Raw genomic sequence first — 16,719 nt, 5'->3', positions numbered from 1 at the left:
ATAAAATTATTAGAGGGGCTTAGCATTGAAAACAGGAGAGATGTGCCCAGGTCAGTTCCCTGCTATACATTTTGTAGTCGTGGGAGAATTGCACAGTAATGGGATTATTTTTGTGAACTGTCATTCTGTGTTTCCTCCCTTGAATCATAAGACATGTTGGACAGAGGCTGTGTTTTCTGATGAAGTTCACTGAATAGTCTTTAAAGTTTTCAGGTATGTATCCCTGTGAAATCAAAAGGAATAACAAATAGGAGTGATTCTGCTCTTCTTCCTAACCAAACAGGGCAGATCTGCATAGCTGAGAAGAAACTTTTTCAAATCAAACCCTTTTAAGCACCCCACACTTGTGGGTTGCTTATCTGCAGCTGGATCTGAGGCATAAAGGCACTTCCATGCCTGGTTTCCTCCAGAAAGCACTGTTAATATGGAAGAGCATTGGAGGTCTCGCTGTTAAACTTGTGATGGTTCAGGAGGGTGAGTTGAGAGACTCCTGACATGCAAAAGTACTTTCTTATAAGACAGTAAATTTGATAAAAAATTGATAAAATTATGATGAAAACTTTATGCTCTTGTATTGTCTTCAGAGCCTGTAGCACAGAACTGCTGGAAATGAGGCTCAGTGATGCAGCAGCTTAGACCATGTGGGAAAAACATGCACAGAGTAATTGGAGTAAGCTTAAGTAATTCTCTTTCCTTATCCTAATTTATTTAAAATGAAGCAACATAAGAAACTATACAGCAATTATAGTTGTTATTTTGAAATTGGATTCCAGAAGAAAAGTAGATTCCCTAATCAACCTACACAAAAAGAGCATCTTTCTAAAAGGTCTGAGTCCTACATCTCTTAGTCTCTTGAGTTCTTTGCTGCAAATCTCAGACCAGCTATCGAGGCAGCCAAGTATGGATATCAATAAATATGTCAACTTCCTTGTCATTGGAGATGTACAGTGCACAGCTTCTGAAACCTTCAGTTAATCTTGTTAAATCTTGCTGTAAATACCTGCACTCTGCTTCTGCCTCTTTGTTTTTTGACTGCAGTGGAACTAAATTACTTGAAACATCAGGGAATAAGGCTGTGGGTTTCTTGGTTGTTTTGTTTGGGGTTTTTTGTTGGTGTGGTTTTTTTTTCCCCACAAAATTATGTACATTCCTTATCCTGAAGTTGAATAAAGTAATTAGTTTTAAGAAATTGACAAAAACCTAGGAAATTTTCTATGCCTTTAGAGAGCAGTTAACAGGATTGCATCTGAAACATTTTCTTGTAGTAGGCAAGTGAAGGACAGCTTAATGATCTGTGGAAGGAATAAAGTAACATTTAGCATGAAAAATGTTTATTAAATGTCATATGTTCATAAGATGAGGGAGCTATTAGCAATTCATTTAATGTTTGTGAGGCTGGTTATATTTTACAGACCTATATTACCAAACACCCATTTGGAAATAATAGTGTGAAAATCCCTGTAGTAATTTCTAAGAAACTCATAGGCTTATCCCACTTTAACAGACATTTGGTGTCACTTCTTTAACCAGAACAGGGCTTTTTCACCTACAGAATACTGCAGTCAAGTGAAAAATTTTACACCTATGACAAGATAATTAATCTAATTCGTTCACATGGTTCCAAAAACTTTCCAGACCGCATGTTTTGGGAGTAATGAATGTGCTTTTGGGGTTTTGGCGGGAAATATGATTCCACTTCCCTCTCCTATTTAGCTTTGGGAGACCTTGTCACAGCATAGCTGGGAAAGAAGCGTTTTTACCAACGCAGTGGTTGGCATTTCCAAAGGACTCTGCACCACCAGTCATGCCAATTGCTGCTGAAATTCAGTGGAAGTGCTTAATGACTGAGAACAGCTAAAGCTCAGCATAGATGAGTTCATTTAAAGCCATTTTCCAGCATTCCTGCAGGTAAAGGCAGGTCCATCTGCAGCAGCAGCGTGATGCCCCTGTGCAGACCTGGAGCAGGCTTGAGAGCTGGACCAGGATTTCAGGCAGGACAAATCTGGGCTCTGCAGGAACCCTTGTGTTAATAAAATGACATGGATGGATAGAAGAATATATTTCTCCATAGCCAGGTTCTCCCAGTGGTTCCTCAGCTGTGACAGTGCTGCAATCACCTGCCAGGCAGTTGAGGCTGTGGGACAAATGCAGGCATTGTCATATCTGCTGTGGAAGCCCAGGAAAAGAATTCAGAATTAAATAAGTAGGTCACATAGCTACATCAGTGTTTTGCTTTTGTGTGGTCCTTAGCACAGTCAGAAAACCTGGTGTGTGGGGTTGGTCTTTTAGATGGGAATGTAAAATGGATGTGGTGTGTGGAGCCATGAAAGGCAGGGGTGTGAAAGAAACTTTACAGGAGACATGAGAGGCTTTGGTAACATAAAAACAAAATTACAGTTTTTGCAATTACAGTGCCAACACGGGTTTGCTGATCTGTCAAAACTGCATCATATCAGAGAAACCTTGATTTTTCTGGGAGTATTTATCAGACTCATTGGTTATAGTAGCTCATGCTGATGCCAGCAATCAAGTAACCAGACTGTAATGTGTGATGTTTGCTGCCGGCCCGCCGTGCCGGGGGAGGTTGAACTGACAGTGATCACACAGGTTTATCATTTCCCACGTATATTTAGAGCAAACCTCATAAATAATCTTGTCACCATCATCTATGAGGTCTATCAGGCAGCTTCATTTACATTTGACACTTTTCATAGAAACAGGATTACATTTTTAGCAAATACAGGGAGAGAGCATCTCCCACTTATCTGAGTGGAGACAAAGTGTTTTGTGTGGCCATCCTGTTTACTTGCTGGTACCCTGGGATGAATTAAAGTCTTTCTATGTGTTGAACACTTGTGTTGATTTTTGAATGCTAAGAAAATCAGTAAAAATATGTCTCAGTATACCAGCAGCATTTAATATCTACCTGCTTCCTCATCTCATTGCTGAAAATATGGGTTATTCAGGAAGAAATAAAACTGCTGCATTTGTCTGACACCTGATAATAAAAATTTTGGCCTGAATCTGATAAAACTCTTAAATACATTCTGCAGGTGCTTAATAAGCTTAAAAATATAATATCAATAGGCTACTCACTGATTTGAAATTAGGCGTGTTTATTTCTTCTGCTGAATTTATAGCTAAGTAGTAAAAACTAATCAGTACTGATTTACAGCATTGTGAAGATCAGTACAGATTGCTTATGTTGCTTGGTGAGACTAAGTGCTTTCCGTTAATATCCAACATAGTGCCTCAAAGAGAAGTTACTTATTTTATTAGCTGCAGAGATAATTTAAGATCTTAAAAATTAATTGAAAAGAGACAGGCTTAATCCTCTGAGTCTACAGGCTGCAGGTGAGGTAAATAGTTGGAGTTTCCAAGTAATCTTGAACCTGAACTTGGGAGCATTGCTATTATTTATTTGCAGAGGCTTGAAACAGTCTTTCCACTTATGCAATGAAAATCACAGCCACGGGCTTTAGCCATTCAAAGGAAAAGAAAATCAATAGTTTATTCCATTATTCAGTACTTCAGTACTGTATATAATACTCACAGTAAGCCTGGGGTTTTTTCCTTTTTTTTTTTTCTTTTTTTTTTTTTTTTTTTTTTTTTTTTACAAATAAATGGATAAAGTAATTAACCTTTACATTTTGTCTTAAGTATTTACTTCTGTACATTGAGGACTTCAAGGACTTTACTGCATCTATGCAAATTGGGAGTGTAAATGTTCTTTTGTTGTTTACACTGAGAATCCAGCAGATTGTGAATTTTTTTTAATAGATTTATTGCCTTTTTCTAAGTTGTTAGCATTTCTTTAACTGTGATTTATAATTTCATCAAAAACAGACCAAGTATCTTGTAAAGAATGTATGGATGTATGATTTTCATTATTGTGTCTAGACATAGATGGAGCAAATTACCAAAATATTCTGTATACTCACTCTTACACCAGTTAAAGTGTAGTGAATAGCCTACCTGTTGCCAGGAAAATTTTTCACCTGGAAGAATTTTAGTAGTCCTGTTTATCAGAGAGGGTAAAAGGAAGGTCCAGGTATTAGCTGATTCAAGATCATTCTCAGGATTTAGTTTGATCCATTTTTAAATGTCTCAGAGATGGAAGTTTCTGCTATGTGTTTCAGTGAAGATATTTTAAAAATGAGTAATAGAATTAATTTGATTTTATGACTCTGATTCTCCTGAACAGCTTCAATCAGTTTTCCTACCCCACCAAACATTTTGAAGAGTACTTTTTGTGTGAATTAATTACAGAAACTAATTATTAGAATTTCTCTGAAGCAAACAGCAAAATCAAATGTTGTGCTCTTTACTAACTGAGATTTTAAAATACATTATTACATGCTGTTGCTTTTTCTTTTTGATATTAAAAAAAAAACCCAGAGAGCATTGGTCAGTTTGCCCATGAGGAGAGAACAGAGAGGCAATGAGCCCTTCCTACTGAATAGACAAATCCCTTGTCCCATTACTCTCTGTGCTCACATGCAAAATGAAGCATCAAAATAATATGCTTCAAAGAAACCCTAGAGTTTCATATATATATATATATAATGTATATCAGTGACTGATTATGGTTTTTGCTTCATTAGATATACAAATAGGCTGATAACCATGTGCTGCCAAACATCATAAAGCACAATGGATAAGAGAGCAGCAGTTTATCTTTAGGCAGTGTCCTAATCTAGCTGCTTTATGAATGGAAGGATTTTCCTTTATTTCAGACCAAGCTTTATTGGTCTAATATTAAAAGGAAAATTTAGTTTTGTTCCTTCCAGACAGATAATCTGTTCAGAGTACTTGAGCTGTCCCAAGGTAGCTCCCAGCATATTATCATGTTGCATTTTGTGGTCAAGACAATCATCTTCCAAGGACAATTTAACAACTCTTAGGAGTTTATTTGAAACTATAAATTTCATTTGCAGAGGAAAATACTTTGCTGTTTCTCTGATTTCCTAAAGGTGTCTTTATGCCAAAGTCAGCTTGTCCTTAGAAAAGGTTAAAATGTCTGTAGAGGTTTATAATGGGTACTTTCATGTCCGTGATTTTTCAGTTAGATTTACATGTTGAGTTTATATTTCTGTTCATAGTGTTAATATGACTAAGAAAAAAGCTGCAGCAAACCACAATCCAGACACAAGGCAGTATGTTGTTTTGTGGAGCACTAATAAATTAATCCATTAGTGACTGCAAATTTATTTTCTCTTGTCCTCGTTATCAAGTATTCACAGGTGTGTTTGTAGTTAGACACTCTAAATTAAAAGGGCTTTAATACTAGCACCACATTACCATAGTGCCAGGACCATAAGGCACAGTATTTTTCCCTCATCAACATGAAAATGGAGAAATACTGATAAAATAAAAAATAAAATGTAAAAATCTTCCTATCTGAGAAATATATTAGTTTCCAAGAACATAGCAATACCAGAAAGAAAGAAGGAACCACAATAACAAAAGTAAAATACAGTCACATTATTTGGTTAATGACCCCATCTTGTGGAGCAGCGCCCACGCTTCAGCACATTTATAGCTCTCCTATGACTTTTTTTTTTTTACCAGAGTCCATTTCTGGACAGTGAATTACTTGGCATTGCACTTGCTGTGTCCAGGGAAGTGCTCTGCAGGCCATTTATCATTCGTGCACCAGGGCTGTGCAGCAGTAGAACAGTTCTTTGTCACACCGTGAATTGCCAGGGTCAATACTTCACATTTCAGTGTTTGGTTCAGTCTCGGGTCACATCCCCCAGCAGCCCTGCTGGGTATTTCCTGCTGCTGTGTGTCTCTCACACAGACCTGCTGGGAGAGTTTTGTGCTGTTGTTAAGAGGAGACAAAGCCCTCTCCAAAGCTGGAGCTTGCAGAGTTGATGATTTGCAGCACAGCAGTGCAAGTGAGAGCATTCACTGGGCTGGTGCCTGGTCACCAAGGGGCAGTGATGGTCATAACCAGTGCCAGCCTGTGCTGATCTGCCAGAGTTACCATTTCCTTGCTTTCTGTTCCCAAAGAGCTGCTCACAGAGCTTTTTGAACTACTGCTTGATTGGCAGCTTTAATATTTTATTGTAAGGGTTTATCCCACTGGACATCCTTTTATTGTAGTCTGGGGAAATCAGCTTTGTCAGCAATATATCTTATGCTGGTTGCTGAAGTTGTATGCACATGAGATGTGAAAAATAAATCACCTGACGTGTTTCCAGCCTTTCCAGCTGAACATGTTTCCCAGGAAGGCTCCATATATCCTTGAGTCTCACCTAAGACACTCAAATATGAACTGAAATGCCTTTTTTCATCTTTTTAAAGGAAAGGTATTTTTTGTATCTGCTTTTTGAGGAAGTGGTTTTTAACCATGTTGGTGAACTCAAAGGGAGAATTGTAGGTTGCAAATGGAAAACAAGTAGAGAAGTTGTATAGCCAAGTTAGGAAAGAAGATTTTTTTCAGCTGTTCTACACAGACTTAAGATGATACTATATGATCTTCCTCCATGTGTCAATATCTTTAGTTCCTTGGAGACCAGATTATGTGCTTTGATCTCTGCTATCGTGTTTTAAAGTAAAGACTTTTCCAACTGCATTTTGATCTGATTTACAGAAGGATGCAATGATGTGAATTGCATGTAGGTAACATTTGCAGATTTCACAGGTACAGAAAATTAGATGGGGAAAAAAACTACACATCTCTGTAAATGTAATATGTTTGATGCACTTTTGATGCTTTTATAAAATTTCATTCTTATAAAAATTTACATTCCTGTCAAATGTATTAGGGATGTTTGTACATGACATTTGTATGTGAGTGCAAGAATACAGATCTTTATGTGGAATACATATATGCATGGTTTTGAGTTATGTGTTTTCAAAAGGAAAGATTCATTTGTCACTAAACTTGCATAATGTGCCTTCCCTAACACCATGCTAACAAGGGATTTATGCCATATACCATCATCTTGTGTTCTTTGCTTTTGAAGTGCATGAAAATAAAATGTGGAGTTTATCAGCTGTTCCATAGATTTGTATGCTAAGTGAACTGAGCAAGCTGATGCTCATTGTCTTCTCCTGGGTGGATTGAAAGGGTGCAAAAGGTGAAGAATTCACAGCATTTTCAACAGAAACCCAAATATTCCATTGATGTTGTCTCAGGTACCAGAGTTGGCAATAAAATGAAGTGTTTAAAATAACTGTTGGGTTATGTTAGAAAATCTTTTAGCTTTGCTGTGTAGTTCTTAGAGGACTCAAGTTCATTATTGAAAAAAGAGCCCTGAAATGTTTAGAAGTCTACATGGTAATTCAGTCAATACTCTAAAAGCATTAAGATTTTTGCTTCACTTTGAGATGTCTTGAAATTATTGCATCCTGTCTGTGTAATGGCCAGGTTGGGGACGTGGCTTCCCTTTCCTGTTGTCAGGTTTTGTTGTGCAGCAGAGACCAGGTAGGAGTCACACTGGGTGCAAGTGTGGCTGCTGTGCTGAGGTGAGAGCTGCCAAACTCAGTGGAAGCCTTCCATTCATCTCTTCAGGTTTTGGTCCCTGTCAGAGAAAATGAAAGAAAATGTCCTTGCTTAACTAAGGACAGTGGTTTGCAGGTTGAGAGAGGAGTTTGAGGAGGATGGGAAAATGAAATCCCTTTAGGTAGCTGCCTTGAACATAAAGTCAAAAATAAAGGCATTAATTTCCTACCCCAAATGCACATCCCTTTATGTGACAGCTGAGTGCCCTAAATTCCACTTTAGGATTGCCTTTGAGGGGTCAGAGTTGTGCCTTTGTTTTGGACCTGTACCCACACAGTGGGTCCTGAGCCCGCCCTGTTCTGCAGCACTGCCATATCCAGATTAATTTATATTTTACTCTGTTTCTAACATTTCTGTTTCTTTTCTCTTTTTTTCTTTTACATGCTTTCATGAGTATAGCAGATCATTTGGGAATTGAATTCATGGGTAAGTTTGAACTTATCTTCCTTTCAATTGCTCAGATTTATCTTGTTTCCTTAGTCCAAAGAACATGGAAGTTAATGGGAAGACTCCCGTGACCTCCACCACTGGGTTTTGGATTGGGTTCATTTTATACTTGCCAATTGCATTTGAAATTATATGAAGGTTTAATTTTTTCTCTTGTCCACTGCTATGGATCTTAAAACCTACATAATGATGTTTTAGTATTTCATTGGTATTTAATGAAACATAACATAAAGGTTATGTGACCATATAATATTGAGGAATAGTATTTTATATGTGATTTTAGGGTAGAGTTGCTAACTTTTTCATGTAGAGGAAAGTAAATTTTAAATCTGATTTTTTTTTCTATTGTTAAGAATTTGTTGGTAATTGCAATATTAATAAGGTTTAATAAGAAACATCTTATTAAGGATAACTCTCTCAAATCAGAGAAATAATTTTAAGAAAAGAGTCAAAGATCCATCATTCTGTGAAAAAAGTTTAATTGGTTAGGAAAAAGCTAAAAATGGTGTGAATAATTTCTCCTTACAATTTTGGAGAGGAAGATAACATTCTGTAGGCTCAGCTGCAGCTCTGTGATGTGTTCATAGCCTCATGGAATGACAGGCTTAACAGATCACCTCTCAGCTGGTGATCTTCAGACTTGAGCAAGCTGAGATCCATCTTTAACAGAGTTAGTGGTCCTTTGTGTAAAAACAGCTTGCATAAACCATTACATAGGAATTAAAACACTGTAATAAAAAGCATGCAATTTCATATTGAAGTCACAAAACAGTTACTTTTAATATGCTCTTTCCCTATGCTAAGTTTTACTTGATTTTTTTTTTTTTTTGATTTTATAATTAAGAGCCTTATAACCTATTGATTTAAGTTCCAACATGGGGATTTTGTTGACTGCTTAAGTATAAATTGCCAAGAACCCAATCAGGTGATGAATATTAACTGCATGGCAGGCTGCAGGAGCAAGAGGAGAGCCAGCAGGTTCAGGGATTTTGTCCTACTGCTTTTGGATTTGTGCCAGTCCTAGGGCACTGTTCTCTCTAGGGAGCTGGTTCATGAGGCCCAGAAGTTTTGTGTTTCACTTCACCTAATGTGAGGCTTGTAAAATGCCAGTGGAATCAGTGCAGTGTCTTCCCAGACTTAGTGGACAAGCACAGCTGGGGAATGGTTACTTGAAAGGCTCTGCATATATCCTGCCTTTCCTGCTTAACTTAAATTGGGAGCAGCAGTATGGAGGCATACAAGTTGAAAGACAAGCATATATGTAAAAGAGGATAAGGAGTAGAGGTGTATGGGATGCTTTGAGTGAATATTTCTGTAAGAAACAGGAAAGTGTAACCCAAGAGCCAAAGCTGCATTATTTTAATTTTATTTTGAGACTTTCAGTTTCCTTTCTTTTTTTTAAGGCATCTCTTTAAGGCATGAACTAAAGCCAATCCCTGAAATCTTGGCTCAGAATACTCCTCTCACATGAGTAGCTCTCAGATTTATTTAATATTGGAGCAGATCCTGATGGCATAAAAATTAATGAAATCTTGTGTCTCAACCCTGAGAATATTATGACAGCAGCCTAAAATGAGGCTTGAAGTTGTTTTTTCTGGGCTAGAAAAAAAAAACAGGTTCTGGAATCATATGCAGAAGTGAAATGCTTGTGTTTCTTAAATCCTCTTCTGGTCTTCATGAAGATTTACTTAGGAAATGAAAGCATGCATGGAATCATTGCTGTACCTGTAGCAAATCCACAGCCTGTGCACAGAGAGTTCAGGTGACAATATGCTCATCAAATTAGGGACTCTTCTGTAAAGCCTCTATGATGAGTTTACTTCTGGACTGTAGAAAATAATGACAATTAGTGCAAAGCGTGCTTTCTAACTAGAAGAAAACAACAATGTAGAGACAGTGCTGAACTTGCTTTGTTTGTATGTAATCCAGAGAACACTCTTGTTTTCATTGCATTTGTAGGCTCAGTTGCCTTAGAAATTCCATTTTCATCATCATCTTAGAGAAATTTTGTTTAAAAACCATGTAAACCATGTAAGTTGGATTGCCAGGGCCAGCTGAATTCCTTCCACGGTAGACAAAGCTACTTCAGTGTATGTTTGCCAAGGAAGGTAGATGAGTGCAGTCATTTCCCTTTTATTTTTTTTTTTTTTTTTGCCAGGCTCCCAGGGATCAGTGAAGAGTATATGCATAGCCAGTCCTTTTACTGTCCTGTTAGGGAGCTGTGGTCCCCAATGAATTAGTTTGTGGATCCTGTTGTGAACCAGTTGGTTCTGTTTTCCCCCACAAGCTCCTGTGGCAGCCCATACCAGTGCTCAGTAGAGACAGTGTCCTGTTGCTTTCCCATTACCTGTAGAAATCTCCTTCCTGCTGGACCCTTTTCTCACAAACAGTCCTTTGGGAACAAGAAATATGCATTCAGTTTATGTACCACAATGATTTTTAACCTTGCTCATGGTCTCACACCCCCTTTCCTGTCTGGGTCTTGTCAGGTTTGTGTTCCATATAACATTCAATATTGTGCATTCCAAAACTTGAATACCTCTTACTTTAATATTGCTGCTGATATTGATCTACCCTGTCTGGTTCCTTGTATGGAGAGCAGAGACAAAAGCAGCCATATTGATGTGGCAAATCTGTTATAAAATGATGCAAATGTAGCAATTAATGTATGGTTCTGATGTGTTCATGTGCAGCACCACCTGAATTAAATGAAAGCCAAGTATGTGGTCAAGGGACACTGTGTCCTTAAAATGGTGTGTTGAAGTATCATCATCATCATCATCAGTGAAGTATTATCATCAGAATTTTATGAAAATTCTGGTGATAAAGAAATGGTTTATGCTTCCTAGTACATCAAATCAGAAAAATAAATAGTCTTGTGTCTGATTGTCACTTGATTCAATATCCATCTCTGATGCAATCTCCTGGACAGGCTTTGGGCAAGGTCTTTTAATCTGTCTGTGCTTCAGATTCTCAGTTGCAGTAAGTTTTTTTCAGGCTTTCTGGATTTAGATTCCTCAGCTCTCAGGGGGATATCTTTCAGTACCACAGAAACTACTTCTTCCTTGAGAGAGGGTGCAGGCTTGGCTGTGTCCTCTCCCCTCCTTGCATGGGAGCAGAGCGGCGTGAGGAGAGCACCGTGCAGCTCACCTGGTCTGCTTTGGTGCCCTGTGTCTCACCAAGGGGGATACATGCAATTATACTCACATTTCCTACACAAAAGTAAGGAAAAATTGTCACCATGGTCCTACAAACTGGAAACATGTGAGCAGCATTAACAATTCTGTCAATGGGAAGCAGGCTGCTGGTTGGTAATGCATATGAGAGCAATAGACATGGTTAAAAAAAAAAAATCAAAAGAAGCAGCTGTTATCCTTTTATACAATGAAAAAACTAAGTGATGTATCATTAGCATTAGAGAGCATGGGGATACAAGTATCTACAGCTTATTGTCATTTTTTTACCCAAGTGGTGAACTGCACTTCAGGGTTGAATGGTTTACCTTTCTGGTGAAGATTTTGTTGTGGAGAGCAAATATCTGTGACAGAAAACATGGTCACTTTGGAGCAGCTGAAAGCTGTTATGGAGACTGGCCTGGTGCATGTTCTCCAAGCTGCAGGGTGAAATCATTGCCTGAGAGCCATCTGTGGATGTTCTGAGCTGCAAGCCAGTGCCTGAGACAAGGAGCTGCCTTTTCAACTCATTTCTTACACTGAGGATAAGTAGAGTTAAGTTGTGCTAAGGCATGAAACACAAAGGTGAGTATTGGAATAACCTGCCACAGGAACAAACACAACTGTTTCAGCAACTTGCCTCCACCACCTACTCTGATGACCCAGAATGATGATCTTGTATTCTGTAACAGTAATTTATAGTGGATACAGCTGGAAATAAAATGCTTCAATAAAGTGCAACAGCCACTGCAGTTTTTGATGGAAGTACAGGCATAACATGGAGTAGTCTTTATCCTTGGGCTGCTTACCAGTTAACCCAGTATCAGTGGTACAAACAATTTTGGTGTGATAATCTCAATCTCCCCATGTGTGAATTACAGAAAATATAGCAGTTGTTATATGTAGTCACTGCTTTTAATTTGTTTATTCTTAAGTCTTAAACAGAAAGTTCCTTAGAACTACTCACCTTTTCTGGAAAAATCATGAGCTTTACTGGAGTCAATGGAGTATTAATGGTATATAATGTCTTGTAAGTGCTGAATCATTAAATAGCATTTAATTGAGCAGAGTAATGAAGTAACTCAAGAATGGGATCCTATTAAACTTTATAAATCTCCTTGCAATGACTACAATGTGAAATGTATTCTGTTTTCTCAAGTCTGAGCAGCTGCTAACAGTGGAGAAGATGGTGCATGCTGTATTTTCACTGTGCCTATTCTTGCTGCCTCCTCATTTTTGTGCTAAGATGATGTAAGACTCTGGGAATACCTGCTCCAGTTAACCAGATTGACTCAGTGACCTTTTGTCACACACTGTGACCGATGCATTTTGATTTTTACAAACTGCAAAAGTTGGTTTTGCTGATGGCCAGGATAACCAATGGTGCAACAACTTAGCATTTTTCCAGTTTGCCAGAAATAAAAAGGCAAAGTTCATTAGTCCATGCACAGCTCAAAAACTGGGAACCCTGATTCTTTCCTCTGAAGCTCAATGTTTTTCAGTAGCAACCAGAAAATGATAATAAATAACCAGTGTGTGCATGGATGGTCCTTGCCTTTAGTTACCATTTAGAAGCTCTTATCGGTTATAAAACCCTGTAATGCTCCAGTCCTTGCTGGAAGAGAGGATGAATGAACATTCATTGAATTACATGACCAAAACTGTGTGTGTTCTAAAGGATCTGTGTTTAAAAAATAAAGAAATTAAGTTCACTTTCCCCTGTATTCCTCTTTAACAGTATAAAGCTTGTAGACCTTTTGCTGTTATGGCACACTGACTGTTTTTATGCTCCTGTTTGCACAAAATCTTATTAGAGATTCAGATCACAATCCTCCCCCGGAACTATGGAACCATATCTTTCTTATAATTATATTTTTATTAATCAATAAGCATTTAAATTACTTCATCTGTACTCTGTTGGTAAATTTCTGAAGAATTAAGAAGGGCTACTCTGATAGGCATTGATACTTGCAATGTTTTCTACCATCATCACTGCTCCTTGAATCCCTTTGTTCTTCATCTTGACTCAAATTTTCATTACCTCCTTCTGGTTTTTATCTCTTCAAACTCACTAAAGGCTTTGCTCTTGGGACCTCATCTTTCAGTTTGCCTTATGAAATACCTGTCCTTCTTAAGTATGCTGCAAAATAACAATAGCATCCTGAGGCACGAAATGGATTTAGACCCTCAGCACTTTCCATGGGATTCACTTAGCTGGGAAGAAGAGTCATTTATCATCTCTAGAGGAAAGAGATGTGAGCAGCAGAAGAGAGAGTTTTACAGGAGCAGCTGATGCCTGAGTGCTGTAAGAGCAATGGATGGAGCAGGGGTTCCTCGGGGGCTGCAGGAAGCTCTGCCAGTGGTTGTACCTGTTTAGGAGAACATAGCTCCTAAATTAAAGTCAGCATGCATCTGGTGCATAAGTTGCAGGCTGCCTCACATCTTGGCTCAGTTTAGGACCTATGGTTCTAGTGTAGTTGAGAGGGAAAGATTTTTACCTAAATGTTTTGTAAACCATCTAATGTTTTGTAGCCATCTTGGTTTGATGCTGCTGTCTTTACTTTTCTTAATATGTCATTTTTCCAATTTATCTGCACTTTCTGTATTGGCAGTGAACTGGGTTGGATTAACTTGCATTATTTTTACAAGGTTTACTGTGTGGTTAACTTATGTGTGTCATTAATTGCCTTATTGTTGTGATGCTTTATCAAAATAGTAATTCTGTGAACTGTGTGGATAAAATAATTTAAATATATGTAACTTACTCTAATGACCTTCCCCAGTATTTAGTTTCTGCTGGTCCTTCTAACTGAACTCCTGATCATTTGTGATAAAACTTACAGAAATTTTAAAAATACAAACTGATAAAAAGGTGTACTGACAAGTCGAGAAAGCCAGAGCTGGTCTGGGTTTCTCTGTTTTGCTGGGGTTTGAGTTCAGAGGAGGAGAAAGTTGCATTAGGTGAGGTCTGTATCAGGCTGTAAAAGGGGTTGTGCATCATCTCTAATGATACTGAAGGATTGTTATTCTGTCATTCCCAAGGTTAATGTGGACTGACTGGGGGGGCACTAATAAGGTTCAAGTGTTACCTGTGGGTTTAAAAAATAAAAGAATTTGTGAAGCCTCAAAAATGGAAGTTGTGTACAAGCCTCCAGGTAAGTTTCCATGCATCTCCTATTGCCAGGTACAAGCCTTTTCTTCAACATGCCAGCTTCCAAATCCTTGGCACCTCAGGGAGAAGGGGCATGGGCTTCCAGGTTGGATTTCAGCTGAGGATACAGCATCTCATCTGCTCACAGAGAGGCTTTGCTGTGTCCTGTCTCTGCATACACATATTATGTGTACATTCTGGTTGGGATTAGGCATGTGCCCTGGATTCCTGCACAGCTGGTGTGCCTCAGAGTTAAACACTTTTTATCATGAAATACAGGTAATGAGATGGCTTCAACACTGAGCAGACAGCTGTGTATTTAAATGTGACCTTATACCCAGCTGGTCTGGTAATGTGCATTTGGAATGTGGTATTTAGGTAAATGCTGTGCTGAGCCTGAGGAGTTGTGAGAAGGGACACAACAGCATGCTAATGCAATTAGATGACTTGCAGTGCTGAGGTTTGGCCTTTGTTTGGGCTCAGGTGCAGTTTAACCAGATGCAAAAATATGTAGACAGTAACTTGTACACTGCTGAAACAAGCCTAGCAGGGCAAAGGTGAGATCCACGTGTCAAAGGTGGTGCTACAGACAGCTGCCACAAGACCTGCCAGTGACACTTCCTATTTCCAGCTGAGGGAGGACTGGGAGGAGGCTCAAAGCAGTGAGTACCATCTGGCCATGTCTGTGAGAACTTGGAATCTGTTGTTTGGGATGGGGGGGATTTGTTATTAGTAGAAGGTTGCTCACTGTGTGTTGAGATTATTTTGGCACAGGAGGAGAGGCTCCAAGCATCTGATCTGCACCATGTCTGTGCAACCACTACTGAATCAGTGCTGCTTTGCCCTTTTACTGCTTGGAGGTGCTGCCTAGGTGTCAAGTCTCATTCTGTAAATGATGCAAGGATTTGGGAAGCAGAACGTAAGTACCTCCATAGATGTTCCATGGCAGTGGTGCTCTTGTAATGTATACTGCAGTTGTGTAGAAAAATCAATGGGTTTGACAGTGAACTAAATCTTTTTCTGTTCTTCCTTCTGTCCTGCCTAGAATGAGTGGAGACTGTCCTGCCAGTAATTGCTGGAAGCAGAGGAGAAGGGTAAGCAGTGTGGGAAATTGGCCATGTGCTGCATAGAGCACTAAGGTATTGTTTCATGCACTGCCTTTTCTCTTCTTTTGCAGGAGCTGTAGGATATTGGCACGTGGAGAAGCACAGAGATATTCCTACTCTGGCTGGCAGTTTCTAATAAAGATATTTTTATCGTAATTGAAAATTGTCTCATGATCATTTCCTGTTCCAATCTGCTTTGGTTTTTCCTCATGTCAAGCGTGATTCTGCTGAAAAACACTCTGTCCAGTGGCCCAGGGTATCTGTTGGTATTGCTTCAGACTTAACAGCCAACAATTATCTGGGACACAAGCGTGGGCAGCACAAAAGGACGAGGGGAAAAACAAATCCCATGAGTGTGCAGGTGGTGTTCTTGTATGCTCATTTCATAACAACAGTGGAAATAATCTCAGAGTTGCTTGTAAACTGTTACATTCAGATGACAAATGGACTTTTTTGTTTACCACTGGTGGCTTTTCTTCTTTGAATGGTTAAATAAATCACCATGAGGTATTTTCATTTACTGTGGATCCAGATCCTTTTGGATCACGTTCATGTAATTTACTCACTGCATTTATATCTATTGCATCTGTCATGCTGTAATTATCATATGAATTAATATGATCTTTTTATTTTTGTGCCGAGTTAATTATGTACTACTCCATGCCTACTTTACCAAGTAAACTCTATTGTAATATAGTTTTACTCTATGGTTATTTTTTATGTTTCTTGGTAATTTTGCATTTCACATTCAAATGGAAAATAAAAAATGGAAATACAAAAATAACCTGGTAATGGAGGAGCCCAAAATGGGGCAGTATATCAGTTCTCAGCAGAATTAACTAAAACAATTTAGGGTCTTCACTGTTTGATAGTGAAATACAAAGTAGCAGGGAAGAGCCAAAAAAAATTAATTAGAGCAAGCAGTTTATAGAGGAGATGGAAGTCTGAGAAAAAGCAGTTTATTTGCCATTGAGAGCATTGCTGCTTCTATTAGTAGCTTCCCAGAGCTTGCTGTTAATTGAGAGGTGTGTAAGTTGTTTCCTCATTGAAATAATGGCACCCAAAGTTCAAGGTTTTGAGTAATGCCAGGAGCAGGGAGTGAAGGCAGCTGATGCATTGCCACAGGGCAGGGCTGGTGGCTGCCTGCCTAAGCCTGGCCTCCCTCGTGCTCTTCCAGCTCCTGCCAGTCCTCTGTGCCATGAGATAAAGTTCTTCACTGCTGGAAAGACTTGGCTATCTCAGTACAAGCCAAGGGTATTTAAAATTGATGCCTAGAAAGGCTTTGGGTGTTTTCAGAGTGTTGGTTGAATGTATATTTTGAGAATAGCA

General features: G+C 38.7%; 1 protein-coding gene across 2 annotated transcripts in view; it reads left to right on the top strand.

Annotated features, from left to right (window-relative positions):
* The window catches only part of NRG3 (neuregulin 3), a 332,572-nt gene that overhangs the window by 261,815 nt on the left and 54,038 nt on the right, over window positions 1-16,719 (top strand). For both annotated transcript variants that reach the window (XM_050976465.1, XM_018911016.3), the window contains exon 4: window positions 7,913-7,939. In XM_050976465.1, coding sequence (XP_050832422.1) covers window positions 7,913-7,939 — 27 coding nt within the window. The remainder of the gene's footprint in view (window positions 1-7,912; window positions 7,940-16,719) is intronic.

The sequence above is a fragment of the Serinus canaria genome, chromosome 6, assembly GCF_022539315.1.
Source record: "Serinus canaria isolate serCan28SL12 chromosome 6, serCan2020, whole genome shotgun sequence".
In the NCBI taxonomy this organism is placed as follows: Eukaryota; Metazoa; Chordata; class Aves; order Passeriformes; family Fringillidae; genus Serinus; species Serinus canaria.
This window is presented reverse-complemented; position numbering and strand designations above follow the sequence as displayed.